General features: G+C 41.8%; 1 protein-coding gene across 1 annotated transcript; it reads right to left on the bottom strand.

The window, feature by feature from the left end:
• Positions 1-177: 177 nt before the first annotated feature.
• On the bottom strand, positions 178-19,449 carry HSPA4L (heat shock protein family A (Hsp70) member 4 like). Its single transcript, XM_059843758.1, has 19 exons — positions 19,243-19,449; positions 15,875-15,932; positions 15,107-15,247; positions 14,028-14,150; positions 12,606-12,705; positions 11,540-11,673; positions 10,671-10,915; positions 10,509-10,585; positions 9,219-9,370; positions 8,615-8,721; positions 8,116-8,249; positions 6,690-6,892; positions 4,519-4,620; positions 3,893-4,030; positions 3,427-3,552; positions 2,709-2,816; positions 1,688-1,807; positions 1,174-1,335; positions 178-412 (listed from the first exon to the last, which is right to left on the bottom strand). Exons 1-19 carry the CDS (start codon positions 19,347-19,349, stop codon positions 218-220), a joined length of 2,532 nt encoding a protein of 843 aa, XP_059699741.1. The 5' UTR covers positions 19,350-19,449; the 3' UTR covers positions 178-217.
• Positions 19,450-20,228: the final 779 nt, after the last annotated feature.

Below are 20,228 nucleotides of genomic sequence, written 5' to 3'. Positions count from 1 at the left end.
CTTATACAATCTACATTTGGCTAAAGCTCCACATAAGCAGCATCAGTGGAAATGAACATCAGAGGTGTACTTAATATAAAACACTTCCAAAACTACTCAGCAACGAATGACAGAAGTTTGGCTAAGAATAACTGAACATCTGAGGCGTGTACCAGACAAAAAGAATGGACCCTGTGGTTACTTGCACTATTTTAATGAAGTAAAAGAAATGCAAGGTTTAGTCCACTTCCATTTCTCCGGGGGGTTTGGTCTGCTGAGGGTTGTCCTTGGCTGCTTCGGGCTTGGTTTCAGCAGCGCTCTGTCCGTTCACGGGCCCGTTGTGCTCCCCGTTAGCTTTGGCCTGCCCGTCACTGGGAGGTTCTATCTTCGGCTTGGGCTTGGACAGAATGGGGTTACAGAAGCTGTCCAGTTCCTAGTTGTGACACAAGTGAGACAGAAAGGTCATTTGGTGGCACTCAACTACAATGCCTCTGACTTGTATGGTCCCTAATTGTCACCATGATATTTTATGAAAAATCCCTTTCGCCAGGACTTCTTCTCCCGGGAAGCTGGGAAGCTTCAGCTTCTCCATGTTTTGCTCCTCTGGAATGTGATATGGAGAAGTATTTACCCAGCATGTGAATTGTTTTTAATTAATGGCCGATCACAGCCAGCTGAGTCAGACTCTCTGGTCAGTCACGGATTTTTATTATCATTCTTGTTTAGCCTTCTGATGTCTCCTTTCTCTTTCTTTAATATAGTTTTACTATATAATTTCCTTTTAAAAAAAATCAGCCTTCTAAGAATTTGGAGTCAATTTTCATCTCTCACCTCACAACACCACAACACCTAATGGCCTGGAACGGCATTGTCAAGGACCAGACTTCTCTATTCTGCAAAGTCTACAAACTTCAAAAAATGCCTTTAACTACCAGAGGAGCTTCTGATTTGTTACAAACCTCTATGACAACCCGTTCTGTAGAAAACTGGTGCTGTAACTCTGGGTATTTTAAAAAGGCTCGTGCAGAGATACTACTGTAAATCAAGAGCCAGCACTGAAGAGTTGCCCCCTCTGTATAGATCTTTTAATAGCTTTAAAATCTCTGCAGATGTAATTCTAGCTCAGATCTAGGCTAAAATCTGGTTCAGGAAAAACTGATTAGAATGCAACAAGTACAATTTTTTTTTTTTTACCTTGGATTTTGCTAGTATTTCTGCCACTTTGACAACTGGATCCTGAGTTAGACTGAGTTTGTTCTGAGCATTCATTTTGCTGTTCAACCAATTCATAGCCTCATTAATGTATTTTTCAACTTTTTCCATCTCAGCAGGATCTAGGTGGTCGTATTTTTCATCCTAAGGAGAGTGAGAGAGGTATATTTGTATCACCAACTAAAATATGCTGCTCACCCAATTAAATTAATCTTTGAAGTTACAGAAACACCAGTAACAGCTGTAAGTTCAGAGGTCCATTTCAGGTGGTACCAGCCACCATAAAAACACATAAATGTCTGATTTATGTTCTTATGAAGCAGCTCTTCCTGCTAGCAATGCTGAACAAGTTTAAAGCTGTCAGGAGCAGAAGTACAACAGCCCTTCTAAAGCAGGGTAAAAGGCAACTTCACAGGATTTCTTTAAACACAAAACACTCCACAGCCAAACTCAAAACACCTACAATCAATTGAAAAGCTAAAGCATTTGGCTTCACCTTATTTTTGTATGCTTCTACTGCTTTCATAAGGAGTTGAATCTTCTTCCCCAGTTCATTTAGAACTTTTGGTCTCTCTTCATGTTCCATGCATCTTTCCTGGATAGGCTGTCCAAATTTCTGGAATAATAAGCACCAAGATCTTTACAAAACACGCATTTCCTTTAGTCTGCTCTAAGAATACAATGCAGCATGGGAAGGAAGGCCTTTAACTCCTTTTCTCACCCCTTCAAAGAGCCAAGTCTTTGCATATTGCTTTAGCCCAACGACAACAAAAAAGCAGAAGTTTAAACACAGGAATAGTGACTGTGCTTTCTAGGGTTGGTATTTTGCTGTATTCTGCAAGAAGAGCATTTGGAACAGAAACCAGTTTGGCTTTAAGGGATGCTTTAATTTTTAAGAAGTTAATTTGAAAACATCTAATTCTATCCACTGTTGTCTTTTTCCTTCTCTTGAATATTGGCATCCAGGCAGTTGCCTGGATCTACACTGCTGTTTCCATTAGTTATTCCCCTCCTTGAGGAAATGTGACTGGAGAGAAAACAGCTGGAACCCAAGGGCTAGACACATACTTCAACTTCCAATAAACTAGGCAGTTATTCATCAGAACTCACATTTTCCCCATTAGATCCTTAAAATCTGAAGCATTTAGGGGATGTTTGTCATCAATAATCAAATGAAACACTGGAAGCTACTGTTAAAGCACTCCAGAGCCTTCATTGTTGGATATTAGACTCAAAAATTGGTCTTACTATACAGCTAAAGAAGATCACTGAGAACAGGGAAAACAGAATATATATTCTGGAACACAATTCTCATTACCCAGGAGTGCAGTCAGACTACTCAAAAGCCTCTCTCAGACTATAAGAAGTCTGACAGAAAATTCCCATAGCAATTAAATCTATTATCATTAGTGACAGTCTGCTTCATTTCAACCTTCTTCAAATTAGGAACACAACTCACATTAAACTTCTAGTTCTAAATATGAGTGAGTTTTCTAGAAAACAACTTAAAACCTTACCTTTAATTCCTGAAGCTTATCCATGTATACTTGTTTTGGCTGGTCCTCTCCATCTTCATAAAGCCAGTTTTCTGTGTCCTCCAACATCAAGGTCAGCTTGTTTGAATCCTACAAAGCAAATTATGGACACTCCAAGTCAGAAAGGAACACATCAAATGAGACTTCTCTCCCTACTCAAAAAAGGACTGCTGCATCAGCTTAAAATATTCCAAGTGAGAGTGAAGGAAAACAGTAATTAACAGACTTCAAAGCCAAGATTTTACAGTGATGAGAGAGGCAGGACAACCCTACTCATATGATGTGCAGGTGAAGTTTACCAGAGTTATAAAATCAGCCCTGAGGCTATTTAAGGCAGTCCATGCACCTCTGAAGAGTGTTCCATATTATCTGCTCGTTTCCTTTTTATTCCTACCCACTCATGCCCTTCAGAGCCTCGTGGTGATCTGTCCTACTTTCCTATGCTGACCATAGGGTTTTCACTTTCTGCCTGCATCCCTGGCCCTTCCTTGCCACTGAGGAGCTTCTCAGGCAGTAAAGAACTCTACAAGTCAAATGTCAGGTGTAAACATTAGCCTGAGCTTCACTGCTGGCAAGTCAAGCCATCTCCTATTCCAAAACTAGTCCAAGAGACCCCTGCAGCCTCCACAGAACACACACTCAAAATTTATCAAAACATAAGAACTTTTCCCAGCAGCTGAAACATCTCAGCAAGTCTTACTTCTTCAGTGATGAATTTCTCAAAGGCCCCACACAGCTTGTCTCTGAATTCATACACATACTCTTCAACAGCATTCTTAGCATCATTTCGTTCCTTCTCAAGCTTGTCTTGCATCATCATCTTCCCCTAGGGTGGAGAAAGGCACACTGAAAACTGAAAGCATTTTTAAGTGTCAAGCTTAGTGACTACTCTTCAAACTGTACCAGAGAAGCTGGCAAAGGCCTGATAATTCACAATTACTGGTAAAAATGTTCACCTCTGTAGAAGGCATCACTACAAGCACAACCAGAATGGGCTAAGTTTAGTCCAGAGAAATTGAATCATTTCACCAAAAACCGAAACCTGCTACAATTATGGGCAACTTCCCAAAGAATTCTAAATTAGGTAAGTCAATGATTGCAAATATTTTTTAAATAGTTATTTACAGTGACATTAATTTGAGCAGTCACCTCTTTATGCTGCTTACCTCATTTTCTATATAGGAATTGATCAGATCTTGTCCCAGCTGCCTACAGAGGCTTGCCTGTATAGGGAGGTCAATACTCTTAACTTTTGTTTTAGCCTTTGGCTGGGAGGGATGATCTTGCTTTTCTCCAGAAGCAGCCTATGAAAAGAGTGACACTACTAAGAAACTTCCAGGAATCTTAAGTATTAATACATTTATGATCAAAAAAGAAAGACAAATGAAGCTAGTTAAGACAGCTGCAAATTAATCTTATGTAAGTTAAGCTCCTACTTATTTCTCTGTATTGAAAAATCACTATTAACCTTAGTTTGGAACTGAACAGGTGAAATTAATTTCTTTAAAGAACTGTTAAGTAAACTTGTTCAAAAGCTTAAAGCACTGCATATTGTTCTTCACAATGTTTCCTAATCTCCCTAAATTCCATCTTCATCATAAAACCAGGTTAAACAGCAGAAACCTATTTCAAAATCTTGATCATGCTTTGTTGAAAATAAAGTGCTATGGTAGGATTCCTTACTTATCCATTTCAATACAGCCCCATGTCTTCCAACTAGCAAAATCATTTAAGTGTGAGAGTACTGGGCTAAAAATGCCCTATCATTGAATGCCCAATACTGAATACAAACCTTTGTTTCAGTTCCAGCATTTTCAGTTTCCTCATCTGCCTGGTTCTGTTGTTCAGCTTGACCTTTCTGCACACCTTCTTCTTGATCAACCTGCATTTTATCCTGCAGAGAGTTACATAACTGAATGCAAAGGTTTGCTCTAAGATTGAGGACTGATCTCAATTACAGTAAATCCCAGACAACATATGAACTTTATAATCAATCTTAAAAACTTGTGGTTCACCATGTTTAAACATTTTGATGTACTATTTGTATTTGCAGTATTTATACTTAAAACTTTCAAATTAAATGAAAATTCTACTCTGCTGCTTGATGTTGCTGTCTGTCCCCATAACACAATTACACTAAGCCTTGGGAAATACTCACTTTAAATTAGAAACAAATATATATAAAATGAAACCAAAGAACATTCTAGCAACACACCACCAACACAGGAAACAACGATGGATTCTCTATGGAACAGCCAGAACTCTGACCTTTATAATTTCTGACCTAAACTTTAAAAGTGTGCAACCCAAAGCAGAAGTAATTTAATCACTGCAATTATTACCTGCATCTGTCTCACCAGACTGTGATATCAATAAAAATTAGCTTCTGTAGTGGCAGCCTCTTGGAGTACATGAGCAACTATCTTCCCCCCTTGTCACCCAAAATAAAGAAAGCCTCACTTAAATTTTTCAGTATGTTAAATTTAGAATAAGGCATAAGTGGTAAACTATCTGATTGGTAAATTACTAGTGCAGATCACTTGGTTTAAGTAATACAGCTCCATGTCATCACTGAAAAACACTTTTAATGACACAGTAATGGGTAAGCCTGATGTATTCAGGATGATTCTAATGCTCAGAGATCCAGAGCATTAATAACCAACAAGCTGTAGCTAAGGTCTGAAAGGTCCAAGATTGCCTCCATTTACAAGGAATTTGTATTTCTGGATTCACAAGCTACATATGCATGTAGAATAATTCACTACTAGTTCTGCAAAATAATAAAAACAATTGTTTAAGGATTCCAAACTGGCACAGATGCCTATGCTGTAGTTTAAAGTGGAAAACAAGAAGACTGCTTCAGCTAAATTTAAAGTTTGTCACCTGAGAGTAGGAAAAAAGTATTATCTAAATCCTCACTTGCTGTTCTTACTGTTCACACAGAAAAGCCAACAACTGGAAGGAACTGCTTTGCCTACAGGAAACAGCTAGAGGGGATAACAGGACACACAGACAAGACAAACCTCCTCCTCAGAGTCGAGGGGATCATCCTCAATACTGAAAGGTAATTGCTGACAAAGCACCATCGTGAAACAGAAGATGTGTTAGATGAATGAAGTGCTACAAATGGAAAGCCTGAGCATGGAAGCAGCTACTCTCACACTCAATTCAGCACTCCCAGTAAGCTCCACATGCCTCTTACACTAAATGCCAGCTCCAGCACCTCCAACCTTTGCTCATTTGATTACCAACACCATGTATGGAGCACTTGCCCATAAGGATCTGCACCACGCTCAGCATTTCAAATATGCCCACATTCCTGGAAAGCAGCAGAGTGTTTAAGAAGTTGCTTATAGCATTTATGTAATGCTAGTTGTGTAACCATTTGCTCTAATCCCTGTAGAATATCCAACTAAGGTGGGAGAAGCTAAGGCCAAATCCTAGGAGAAAGGCTGTCAGGGCCAGTGCTGGTGTTGCTGTTTCCAGCTCCAAAGTGGCACCCAGACCTTAACTCTGCACTGCAAGGGGGCACAGCTGAACCCCCTGGGAGCTACTTCCAAGGAGGCAGTGCAGTTTTCCACGTATAAAGAAATTCCATATATTTTTTTACTCATTGAAAACATACTTTGTGAGGAAAAACCTTTAGAATTAGAATTCATTTGTCAACAGATCTCATTAAATACACTGCCTTTTGCGAGCAACACTAGATAATGCTTAGACCAGTAGATGATAAAAACAATGAAAAAACCACTTTATTTTTTTTTTAGGATCCGTTTTCCCATTCTTTGTTCTTATTGCCACACTTAAGCACTAAACATGAAGAAACGTGTTACATAACCAAAGAAGTAATTTAAGGGTGGAGAAGCAGTAACCATCAGAAGCCAAGCACAGCCATTTACCCTGCAATTATCGGCTCTCATTGTTGCCACAATGACAGTGAAGATGTTTACAAGCTTTACATACCAGCTCCTCATCTCTGCCTTGGTTCTTACTTGCTGACTCGGTGTCCATGGGGGTGTCGTTGTGCTCCCCCTCGACGCTCTGCTTCTCGATGATGGACGCGCTGGCCACGCTGAAGAGCCCGTGGATGTTGACTCGCACTTTCACCTTCACCTTGGAGTTGTCGCCGTCGTGCTGGGGACCCACGTTCTGAATAGTGAAACGCCCTTGGGAACGACAGAGGTGGCTTTAATCGTTGTGCCAGAATGCAGAGGAAGAGGGGAAAAAAAACCCCAAACACATTCCTTTAAGGGTGTTCATTTAAACAGCAACTTTACTGTTTGGAAATTTTCTATTTAGCTGATAGTCCTACAATGTAAGCTGCAGGTAGATAAACTAAAAGCTGCTTCCCCGATTATTATCAGTTCACTGATAATTAATAAGATGGTTTTGCTTTATCTGTATTCATAAAAAAAAGACAGTACTTTACTAGGTGTTCTACTTCTCTGTTGCCTTCTGTAAACCACCACACTAGAGAAACTACTCTGATTTCATCTCAAATGGTTTCTTTTGTCCACGTAACTCAAACTTCACACTGAAAAATAAAACGTTAACAGAGATAAAATATTGTGCTCAAATTTGGTAACTAACATGGCTGCACTACACTTTCTGGAAAACAAATAGTGCTTAGCAAGGTTTCTGAAAGCAGTGGGGTTGAAAGTTTATTTTGCAACTTGCTGAAAATTTAAGTGTAGATGATATGCATATGTAAAGGAGAATTATTTCTTCCTCAGGACCACAGACTTCCTGCATAGACAGCCAAACAGATAGCAGCAAATTTGTACCTGATTCATGAATCAGTGAATAAAACAATCAATTAAAGACCCTGAGGACTGTACTAATAACTGCAAAAAAAGTAGCATTAGCTAACAAGAAACTTATTTATGCCATCTAATTCTTTAGATTCTACTACAGATGCTTAAACTGAGGAAACACCTGTATTTTATATACTCAGATTAACAGAAAGAGACATGATAGACAGCATGAGACAAGTTATCTGTCCAGACAGGCCACAGCTCCTTTGATCCAGTTTCTTTGAGAAATACAGGCTGGCAGGCACGTAAGATCCTAATCAATTTCACAGAGACTAAAAGAACCAGACAATTGAGCACTAAACTCTAGGTGCCTACTTCTTTTGAAGCATTCAGAAACTGTAAAGACAGACAGAAGGATGAATGCAGAGGTTTTTTTTTAGGCATGTCAAACAGAGATGTCAATAAGGTTTGCTCACGACACTTAAATCAAGAAGCCTGTGCTGAGCCTTTCTAAAGAACCTAAGCTTTTCTCTAAGCTAGAAAATATGGAAATAACATATCTAACAAGAAAGGAGAACCACTTTTTCCTGTATCAATAGGAGTCAGGGATGGAGGTTTTATTCCCATGTCCTTACCTATTCTGGAATCCGGATAAGGCACTTCATGTGGATGGGTATAATAAGCTTCCAAGTCAAAAGGCTCCTTCTTGTGGAAAGTAATTACTTTTGAGAATGGAGCAGCGTGGTTCTTACTGAAGACTTCACACTCCCTACAGCAACAAACATTAGATAACATTAAACCTCTGAGCATAACTTCATGGATAATCAAAGTCAAACTATGTTAACAATCAGCAGCCCTTCTGAAGAAGCAACTGAGTGATTTGGTTTAAGTCAGTTTTTAACAAGAGTTAGAGGTTGAAGGCCTCTAGGTCTCAAAGCTGGATTCTGCATTTTATGTCACACTTATTAAAAATAAGGCAACTTCACCCCAACATTTTAATTAATTGTTATTTCCAATTGTTAAGCAGGAACTGGAACCCAAAAGGTAAAACACTAAAAATGAAAATTACAATTTCAACATTTTTCTTTATATTCAAACACACACTCACTGTTTTGTAGGCACTGCACAACTTACCCTGTTCCTTCTTCATAAGATGATTTCCATCTCAATGTTATAGAGTAAGGAACAACGTCTGTGATGGAAAACTCACGCACTTTAAAAGCTGGAGAAAGAATTGCACACTAGGCAGAAAAGAAGAGACCAAAAATTCATTACATCCATGTAGTCAAATAAATAGCAAGTACAAGAATTAATACTTATCATATAGGTCATATGGAGGTCCTGCTAACCACAGACTTTTTTTTTTTAACAGAAACTTCCTAGAGTTAATTGAACTGAAAGACTTAACTAAAGTAATAAATGTTATTTCCTCAGTGATTTTCAGTAAAGATACCCAGCAAAGTATGGGTAGTGACAACACAGAAGTAGACCAGCAGAATTTGGGTTCTCAAATTTAACAGGTTTTTTTAACTAGCCCATCATTCTAACATGACACAGCAGCAAATTAATGAATGTAACAGAATAATTTCTGATATGGTCACTGTCACCAATTAGTGCAAGAACAAGTAAGACTCTGCATCTTGTCTCAGCTGCAGTACCTTTTGCTTGTGGTTAGCTGTATTTCATTAGTACATTTTGTTAAAGAAGCAATACTATAGTTTTATTTCAGGAACTATACCTGCAAGGCACAGCCTCTTGCAACAGCTTCATCAGCATTTAGCGTGGTGCTTATCTCTTTACAGAAAAAGTTAGAGATCTGTTCCTTCACTGCTGGAATTCTAGTAGCCCCACCTACTATTTCTATACTGTAGATATCTTCACGCTGAAGTTCTAGAAAAGAGAGTGCATGCCCTTAAGTTATCATCAAGGTATCAGAAAGCTATCTTTGGACAAAAAAGAAGAGAAAAAAAGATAGAAGTTCTCTTATTATCTAGACACTGTGACAAGCACTGAATGTATTTCATGGCTGAAAAGATCTTAAAAACTCTTTGTCCCTCCCGTAGGCTACAAAGTTTTCTAGTTGCATAAACCTGGGAAATGCAGAAGCCAAGCATCAATGAGAACAGCTGTTCTTTAAAGTGTGCTGTCCATGTGCATCCCCTTTCTGCTCTGCATGAACTCAGAAAGGTGAAATTGGGCCTTCTGCACTACTGGACAGTATCTCACCTCTCCCAAACAAAACGAAACCCAAACAGATCTCATTTTATATTTGGCTGAATTTTGCTTGCCAGAAGAGAAAAGAAAACCTTTAAAGCCAATATATGTAAAAAATAGCACATTGTGCTTGAAGGTTAACTTTTTGATTCTGGAATCAGGGTATGTGTATGAAGGCATCTCAAACAATTGTTAGTCCTTGAACAGCTCTGCTCAGTTACTCAAGGTTTTTAATTCCTGTATTTGCTAACGAGCCAAGTCACAAGATCAGCAGAATTCTTCCCATTTAGTTGAAGGTACTAGAAGTGGGGGTAAAACCTTTCCTGTTAAAGTCTACTTCACTTCTTGATACTACAATAGGCAAAAAAAAAAAAATTACTTTGTTATTGGCACATGCTTTAGGTAATTCAATTTAAGAATATACTGCCAAATTACCAGGTCAGTGAGGACATGTAAGTACCACATGGAACAGGCTGGCCAAAAGGTTGCAGTAGAGAATAATATCTTTTACCATCATCATTTTGGTTTGGTTATTTTTTTTTTCTTTTTCTTTTTAAATAAATTGAGTGCCAACCTTTTCCATGACACAGGGTGAATGAGGGTCAACAACCAAGGTTGCAGAGTAGCATGTGCACTAAATGAGGCGGGAATGGGATCATGCATTCATGGCAAGCATATGAATGGAACTTACATTTAACTTTTCAGTATTTAGCTTTGCAATTCTAATAAATACAAAAATACATTGAAAAGATAATCATTAAAGAGATCAGGAATGACTGGATTACTAGCAGCACCTCAAGTAACTTCTACTTACTGGCTTGATCCATGGCTGCTCTTAGAGGAGGCTCCACTCTGGCCAGAAGGGCAGCACACAGCTGCTCGAACTGAGCTCTGCAAGGCAGGGAGAGTGCTTGGTGTTACCAGGCTGCTCATAGGCCACAACCCCCTGGCCCTCAGTGGGAACAACACCCAGTACCTGTTCATCTTACTGGAGACATCCAGGTCGTTCATGAAGCACTCAATGTTGAGGGGAAGGTCGGATGCGTTGGCGCTCATCAGCTTCTTGAGCTTCTCACATTCCTGATACAATCGCAGCAGGGCTCGGGGATTCTCTTTTACATTCAGCTTGTATTTTGTCCTAAATTCTTCAGAGAAGTAATCTACCAAAGCCTCATCAAAATTCCTGCCACCTACGAAAGGGTCAAAGGTAGTGGCCAAGACCTGGCAGAAGAACAAGATCAGAAGTTATCAGACAAGGTTTGTGCTGTGTCATTGACTCAGCACAGCAAGGAGTGCCATCATCACCTTCCACACAGCTTCAGATGGCATCTGGCTACCAGAGACAGGCTCACAAAAGCACTCAGCCTTTAGCAGGTCACAGACAAAATGTCTCCCAACCAGGAAGCAAAGACTGTTCAGCTTTGCTTCACATCCCACTGGATTTAGACTTTGAACTGTCAGGGATGGCACAAACTCCCCTCCCACCCCCCAGCATCTCAGAGCGACTCAAGACAGTTCAAAAGTCTCCCATAAGTCAGTCAGTTGCAAAACTGCAACACTTAAGAAACTCCCTGAATATGCAAATATTTCAGGGATATGACACAAAAACTGTGCAGTGTCCTTAATTATCAAGCACTTTCCAGAACACACTTTAGGATGCTACACTTCTGCATTTCACAAAAACTGACTTGATGAAATAGCCAAAATGTAACAGAAAGGTTCTGTATTCCACATTTTAAAAATATTTTCTATAGACATTTATTTTTTATAAAACGAATCTTTCCACAGAGTAGTATTTTGAGTTTCAAATACTTCAGGCTTTTTATGTATGACTTAAAAGATTACCTTCAGTTTTCCCTTGTTAAAAGCACAGATGGAAACCTGATATGCAGAATGCCCCATATCTACAAAGACCACATTTCTTGGCTTCTCTTCCAAGGCTGGCAGATCTTGCTTGTATATTCCATAGGCTAATGCAACTGAAAAACACAACCCATGAAAGGTAAGGGGAAGGCACACACAGCTGCAGACCATGCATTAAAAGCACCATCAAGAGAGGGACACTGCCCATATTCACCCTTTCTCAAGACCTTCCTAACTCTTATTAAAAAGTCAAAACCATGTTGAAAACACATTTGTTTTATTGACAAGAGAGAAAGAGATGTCAAGTGAAGGTTTAGCACTAATAAAGACTCCCCCTGTGTTTCAATTCTGCTTGTAGCCAAATTAACACTGCAATTTGTGAAACTGCACAGATTAAGACTCACACCTCTCCCTTGAAATGCCTTAGCTTTGAAAAATTCAAGCATGCCCAAGAGATAAAGGAAATGTTTTGGAAGATTCATTTACACAAATCTATGCTTTCACAACTAGCACTCATTTGGAAAGCTTTTTCAGACTTTGTAAAAGCAAAGAGAATCAAGAAAAATAAAAAATTACTGATTTAAGCAGCTCCAACTTTAGTCTCCATGAAATGTTATGTGTTCTATGCTCTACCTTAGAATTCACCAGAACCAGAAGAGGGGAGTAAATTATAGACAGGGAGTAAATATATAAGGAGTAAATTTATAGAAATTTAAATATATAGGGAGTATATATAGGGAGTAAATTTATAGAAACAGTTGTGCCATTGCTACAGCAGACTGGACTGCCACAACTTTAAGCACAGATCCCAGGTTTATTTCCAAAGGTATTCCCAAGTGTGACTGTGCTCAGGTTAGCAAACCTCAGCTCTCATGGTGCCTCCCAAGCACTGCACACCACCCCACTGCTGTGTTTCCAGTTCCCAAACTGGAATGGGCAGTACTAGCCTGGACAGCTCTCTGCCAAGCTCCCAGTTGTGTAAGAGCAGGGTGTCATCACCCTCACATTCAACAGCCTCAAAGGACAAAAAGAAGTCCTGGCCCTTTACCTGCTGTAGTTTCATTCATCAGCTTCAGACAATTTAATCCTGCAATCTGTGCAGCTGCCATTACAGACCTTCTTTCAGCATCAGTGAAGAAACTGGGGACCTGTTTCCAAAAATAATGACATTGGATATTATAGGATATAGATTTTTTAATTTAGAGTAGTCAGACTTGCCCATCAAGCTATCCTAAAAATGTCATTACCACAAGAAACTGTTATAAGCTAACCTCAAATTATTAAGGCTGTCTGAATAAAACAGCTAGCTAATTCATTTTAGTGCATATTTTAATTAAAAATTCAAAATATGCCAAAAATGAAGTTCCATCCAGGGTTGTTTTAAATAAAGCAGATTTTAACACGCCAAAAAAAAAATCCTGAAAATGTTTTCCTAGATTGTATGAATGAGTCTTTCCTCTTAAAATCATCACCAGTTCCTGGAAACACTTGTGCAGGATAAAGCCAACCCAACAAATACTCCCACACAGCCCCACAGTAATTCACTGGCAGAAGCACTGCAGCCATGCTGGAATCCAGCTCGAACCTGCATCCCTTTTTCAGCTATCACTGCCACCACAGTGCCAGCTTCCAGTGTGCTCCAAGGTTCAGTGCCACCAAAAATAGCCACAGCACCACCAGAGCCCATTTAGGATCTGGCTGCAATCAGCTGGCACCTCTTCAGCACACTCTTGAGTAGAGCTCCATTTTGTTGTGTGTTTTGTTGGCTACCACTGTGGGGCATTGCCAAGGATGCCTGGGTGTGTGGGAGGTATTCTCCCAGCTTAAGGAAGCAAGGAAAAAGATCAAAGCAGGTTTTTAACAGCTCAAGTACACAGCTTTCCAGTTCCCATGGCTCTGCCTGACAGAGAAGGGATAACTGCAATCCTTCATGCCCAAACTTCCCAGTAAACAAAGACCATGTCAAAAGCAGACACAGGACTGTGGATCCAACAAAATAAAACGACTTTTTCAAACAAAGCCAAGTGGTTTGGGTGTGTCACGTTATCAGCATGACCCTCAGATCCCTAAATTCAGGCAACTCTCAACTGCACTTCAACAGTATTCACCCATGCAACAAGAAAGAAACTTGACAGGAGTTTAGGAAGGTTCTTTGGAAGCAAGGAGGAAATGCTTACACCTAGGACAGCTCCCATTTGTAACAAGAACTACAGGAATCAGAAATAGTGTCTGTAGCCCTTGGAGACAGACAGACTGCATCAGCTTAAGCACTGTGTCCTTTCTGCATTTAACAACCTTTTCATCTCCTCACACATGCTTCAAGAAGGATTCTCATCTGGAAAACCTGCCACAAAGGGTGTCATTTTTGGGGATATGATTTTTATCTGCTACTTGAACCTCTTACCATGGTATAAATGATCCTAGCTTGCATAAAGCTGCCTATGGATTGCAATAAATATACACAACTTACTGAAATCACACAGTCAGCCACTGGTTTCTTCAAAGCACTTTCTGAAGTCTCCTTCAGCTTGGCCAGCAGCATTCCTGTGATCTGTTCCACTGCAAACAGTCTCTCTTCATCCAGGTACCTCACCTGGGACAGAGAATTGGGATTCTGTGATCAATCATCCCAACCTTGCTCTCAAGATGTGCAACTTCATCATAATTATTATGAATCATTAATTCATAATCGTGAATTATTATTCATAATGTTGAGCCTTGAGACCCACAGAACACCAGGCTCTAGACACAAGTAACTCCCTATTGATCTGTGCTCCCTACAACAAATCTTCAACAGTTCAGTTTGGGTTTTGTTTTGGTTTTTTTTGTGGGAAGCTTAACACCTCAGTTATCTCAAGGGACCATTCACAATGATACAGTATTTCTGCTGCTTGTGTTTTTTGAATTTAAAAAAAAAAAAAAGCAGCAAAAAAAGAGCATAATATAAGTAGGATCACATTGTGCTATAACACAGGCTAAAAATAAAAGTTTTGGAGCAAGCCCAAGGAACATTTGCTTCCTGCAACAGTCACTCAAGCACAGGAGGCAGGGAAGGTGTAAACCAGGCAATTTCAACAGTCCTGCCCTGCTCAGGAAATGTGGTTGAATCCTCAGCCTCCATGGGAGGTTCTGTGTCCTGAATTCCTAACAAGCTATCATCTCTCCAGCAATCCCAAGCGCTCCTGCCACTTAGTTTGGAAGCAAATTAAAGATAACTTGTTCAAATTTGATATTCAGAGCATTATGTTGTTTTCCTGACACTTGGCCTCTGCATGTCTGATGGGAACTAATAATCTCACACTGTAATTATACAGATTTCAAGATAAATCTAGTAAGGCCAAGTGAAAAGCTAATGTGACTATGGAAAACTAATATGATTGATGAGAAGCCTCAATGGACATCTTGGAGAAAGTACAGACTTCTTTAGAGACACAGGAATGGGTTCAGTTTTCTAAAGGAAAAGGCAAGTGACCACAGAGGAAGTTAAGTGACAAGGGCCCTAAGTGCTCATCTCTACCACCAGAGATGCCACCCAAAGCTCACACTCACCTTTACTCCTACAGAGCCATTTGGCATCTTCTGAAGTTCATAGGGAAGTTTGGCCCTCTCAGCTTGGATGTAAGGATCTTCAAATGCTCTTCCATGCAGTTTTTTGAAGCCATGGACTGCATTTTTTACGTTTGTGATGATCTGTGGCAAAGATATTTTCATTACCCATGACATTCTGATACAGAGGACTGTGCAGAAAACAATTTTTCATGTTGGGCTTAATGCACACACTGACCTCTGTCAAGCCCCACAAATTCACTGAAAAGCAAAGCGTGAGAAGAGTGAAAGAATCACCTACTTTTTAATCTATGGGCCTATTAGAAAAAAATCATATGTATTTGTCTCTGTAATAACCATTAACTTGCTGCCATCAATTTTTCACTGTACTTGTTATTTTAGAGTAGCTTTCTGATACAGCATGAAATATTTAAATAAGATCCTATATTGTTGCAGTGGCTGCCTGCAGGAACTAATGAAGTTATTACCTACATTAACCTTAAATGAACCTTCAACAAATTAACACATTTCCCTTCCTTTAAAGCTCTCCTCTAATTCTGATCCCATCTGGATGTAAAGCCTCCCCACACCTATTCTCTCATCAGTGTTTTAACCTAGTCATTTGCAGGACAGGCTTTTAACCAAAGAAAGAACCAAAACAAACAAATCCCAGCGAACACAATACTTAGAGCTATCAAAATAAACTACTACAGGACAATCTTCTCCAAGATGAACTTGTTTACCAGTTAAAAAAGTTTTGGATTCATTTACCTGGCTCTTTGCTGCATTCCCGATGGCTCGGGTCTTGGATCCTAAAGATATACATGCTCTAAGGAAAAAAAAAAAAAAAAAAGGAAAAAAAAAAAGAAAAAAAAAGAAAAAAATGAAAAATTCAGCTTTAAAAGAAAACATCATAAAATATTTCTGTGGTACTTTAGAACACCCACAAAAATTGAAGCAGCAGGACATGGTGTGTTAAATAACAGCATTACTGCATGAAGCACCAGAACCTGAAGTGCAATTCTAGTTATTTCGTTCTTTGTAAATTAGCTAAGAAACAGCAAGGAACTGCAACTGTTGCCATTTCAATTGCATTTAAGGAATCCTGTGAAAGCTGAGATGTTCCACAGTTCTTATCACGATGGAAAGGCACTGATAGTTACTTCTGGGTCACAGGTTAAAGCCTGTGAGATTTCATTCAAACTCCTGAACTTTACCAGCCAGGCTCTCTCGACTCAACAACCCTTGAGTCTCACAGGGCCACATTCACACTCTAAGAGCCCTCAGCAACAACCCTAAGACAACAATTAAAAACCCACAAATCACGGGAGCTGAACGAGCTGTGAAATGCTTCCACAGCTGAGCACTACCAGGTCCCTACTGCGAACCTGGGGACAGCTCCCTCCCAGGCACTACTGTAAGCCACAGCTCCCTGCAGCTTCTTGGTTACCAAGGACACCCCCCTGGATCAGAAAGGCTGCCTCAAGCCCCAGCCACCATCTGGCCTCTCAGCACTGCCTTTGGAAATGTTCTTTTCTGTTCCGGAAGTTACTAACACTGCATCTTCACATCACCCGAAATACAACTCTGCCCCAAAAGGCAACTGATCTGGCCACGACCATCCAGGAGCAACAGAGAAAGTCAGATTTCACACAGCTCAAATGTAATTGTTTAATGCATGCATAAAGGTCACTCCAGCACACTGCTTCCTGCTTCCCCTCCATCAATGAGGGCACTGCAATTTGGCAGGATATTCTAGCAACCTCTCCTCTGTGAAATCCAAAACCTTCTCCAGATGTAGCGGCTGCAAACACACGAGGCATTCCCCTACATTTTCAAAGAGGCACAAACTTTTCATTTTCAGCTTGCACAAACAACTTTTACAATGTTTGACGTCACCACCACCACGCTAGATTCCCCAATTCCTCCCTGTGATAATTAGGGAAAGTCAGATAAACGAGCAATTTCCAAGGCAAGCGAATGATTTACAAACGAATGCTATTGCATCACACCTTGCCAGGGCAGGAATCTGCCTCTGCTCACAGCCAGCACAACCTGCACATTACCCCATGCAGAAGCAGCTCAGAGCCAGCACAGCTCCTGCCACAGGTTGTTTCAATTACTTCCAGCACAGGGGGATGGATGGCTTCTCTTCTTTTGGATGCCAAAAAAATAAATGTGCCCTCCTTGGCTTCAAAAAATCCAGTCGTTTCCAAGATTCCTTATTACATCATCTTAATTACAGCATGTGATCACATTAATCACACCTGGTGTGAAGTAAGCTATGAGCTATCAGCAACGGTGCTGTTTTCCCACAAAACCACAGTGGTGAGGCAGAGCACCTGAAAGCACCATGTGTCATGAGTCTAACGTGCCAGAAGCACTGAAAATGTGCTCAACAGCCCTGCTGAAGTTTTCTCCAGCTCAGGGAGAAATCAAGTGTCAGTTTTCAAAGATATACAGGGCCAAAAGCCAGGAAATATCCAAGTTCTACTGAAATGCATGGCTTATTGGCAGGATCTCTTCCCCTTCTTTTTAAAATGCTCCTGCTAAAGCTTCCAGGATGATACATGGTTATAGTGACACTGGATTACAGAATGTAATTAACTAATGGCTAACTCAAGCACCTGCATGATGTGAGCACCTCCACAGGAATAAGTCCATTTAAACAAGTCCACATTCAAAAAAGTTCATTTACTGTGCTGCAGTGTGCAATAAGGAAAGTTCTGATAATTGAAGAATTACATCTGTACCTTGAAGTAAAGATTTAGCTTCTATGAGAAACTTACATAACAATAATAACCTGTTACATTTCTATTTACCTTTGTTTGATTTCTCTCAAGACGGTAACGCTAGAAAAGATGTTCCTCAAGGTCCCCTGTATTACTACATTTTGAGACAGAAAAGGTCAATGAAAATGTCACTTAAAGTGTGACAGGTACTGTCTTTAAGTGTATGGGCACCCCACATGCTGTAATTGCTAACTTGAACCTCTTTCATAATCACTTTGCAAGTATCTTGGAAGTACAGGTGATCAGACATTGGTGTGAAAAACAGCAAATGCAGGTAAGCCTACCTGCAAAGAACACACTCCAAAAATAGCTAAAAATTGGAAGTGCTCTTCATCACAAGGGAGAAGGAAACTGCAGCTGCCTGAGGATTCGCTGGGCAACAATTTCATGGGACACTTTGCATTTGAAAGGCCAGAGAATTTCAGTTCTCACTGCATATCTAGTGCACAAGGATAATTACTTCCTGAGAGTTAATATGAGAAGCATATTTATCTAGACAGCAAAAAAAAATTTCCAAGAGTATTCCCATTAAAACAGACGGCATGCTCTTCGGCAATCAACTTCTTTGTACTTTTAAAAACCAACTTTTTAGAAAGCAAACCTGCATTTCCCCGAGAGCAGGGCAGCAGTGCTGAACTTACTACAGTCTCGCACAGCAGAAACAGCTTTCTCTGTTGGCTCCAAGTCCCTTCGTAAAAAAAGAAGCACCATCCAACCCCCGATTTTTATGAGTGTTACACGAATCCCTGAATCCTCCTTCAAAATTATGCACAGATGGAGCTCTAAAAATCCTAGACGTATCCCATAGAAACAGAGGAGCAATATCTCCACCTACTCTTGCGTCTCCCATCATCACGGACGTTGCCCAGTGCCCCCCCTTCCCCGCCAGACCTCGGTATTCCAGGGCCAGCAGCTGCGGAGCAAGCACGAACAGGTTGAAAGAAAGGGAACTCATCGCGCCGCTTCCCCGCTGCTGAATCAACCTCCTCCTCCTCCTCAGTCTCGCCACCACTCGTGTAATTGTTAATGGGAACGCTCCCAGCCCTGGCAGCCCTTCGGGAGCTGGGCGAACACGCTCACTCCAGGGGCAGCAGCATCTCCGGCTGCCCGAGAGCGGAGCCCAGCGAGCAGCGCGCCGCCCCAGGCTCCTCCGGCGGCGCAGCGCGGGATTTCAAGGGCACGCCGGCACGGCCGGGAGCCGGCGCGCACCCCGCACACCCCGCTGCCTCCCGGCACACGCGTTCCCGGCAAGAGGCTCCGTGCCGCCTCCCGGCTCGGCCGGCACCGCCGCGCCGGGGATCCCGCGGGGGGACGCGGCGGGCGGGGCCCGGGCGCGCCGCTACTCACGGGGTGCAGCGGTCGCTGTACTCGTTGGCGATGGTCTCGATGCCGCCGCTCCGCGCCACGCCGATGTAGCAGTTGAGGAAGCCGAGGTCGATGCCCACCACGGACATGGCTGCGCCTGGCGCTGGCTCTGCCGCTGGGACCGGCACTGGGGCTCCGCGCCCGCCGCTCCCCCACTGCGGAGCGCCGGCACCAACCGGCAGCGGGCCCGCCGTGCGCAGGCGCCGCCGGCGGGGAGCCCGCCCGGCCCCGGCGCCGCCTCGGCTCTTTCCGGAAGGGCTCGGGCGGCGCTGCCCTTCCAGAAGGATCTGGAACGGGAGGGATGCGGGCGAGCGGGGAGGGAGCAGCGCCGCCCAGAGCGGCAGAGCGTCAGCGTTGCGCAGGGACCGCCCCGGCCGCCTTAAAGGGTCCGGGCAGCGCGGCTGGTCCGCGGCTGTGGGTGCCACACGGGCCGAGTTAATGAGATTAGAACAATCCGCAGCAATTAGTGCAGAGCGGCCATAGGGGCCAGTGGCGCGGCCGTGCTGGCAGCGAGCGGCCGTGAGGAGCCGCCGTGAGGGAGGGGGGCGCCTCCTGGAGAGCGCCAGAGGGCCGAGGTGGGGGGTGAGCCCCGCGGTGTGTGAAAAATGAGTGTTTTGTGATTGGCTTTTCGCAGATATTAAAAGGAATATCGTATGTGTTACGTTAGAAAGTTATGGTGTATTAATTTTTTTAAAAGTCTCTTACCAGAAGAAATTAACTTCTTCCCGCCTCACTCAGCCATGAAGACGGCATTAGGATTAAGAGGAAGAAAGTGACGCTGACCAGACAGAATCCTGTGTTTGAGTGGAATTTATGCATCATGGATGAGGTGTATGAATATGCAACAGGTTATTGCTTTTAAGGGTTAATCCTCTGTTAATGTGGGTCCTTTCTCGGGCTTACGTTGCCCAGAAAGAGGTACCCGGACCATCCGTAACTCTTTGTTTCTATTGTCTCATAGTGTCCTA

This window comes from Haemorhous mexicanus, chromosome 4 (assembly GCF_027477595.1).
Source record: "Haemorhous mexicanus isolate bHaeMex1 chromosome 4, bHaeMex1.pri, whole genome shotgun sequence".
Lineage (NCBI taxonomy): Eukaryota > Metazoa > Chordata > Aves > Passeriformes > Fringillidae > Haemorhous > Haemorhous mexicanus.
Note: the sequence above shows the minus strand (reverse complement) of the source record. Positions and strands in the feature narration are given on the sequence as shown.

Excerpts from the sequence above, each read along its gene's own strand:
- HSPA4L (XM_059843758.1), bottom strand. The coding sequence starts at position 19,349 with ATGTCCGTGGTGGGCATCGACCTCGGCTTCCTCAACTGCTACATCGGC. Across the intron at positions 8,722-9,218 it reads CAAGAGGCTGTGCCTTGCAG|TGTGCAATTCTTTCTCCAGC; the intron begins GTATAGTTCCTG and ends TTTTCTGCCTAG. Across the intron at positions 8,250-8,614 it reads TCTTATGAAGAAGGAACAGG|GGAGTGTGAAGTCTTCAGTA; the intron begins GTAAGTTGTGCA and ends TTGTTGCTGTAG.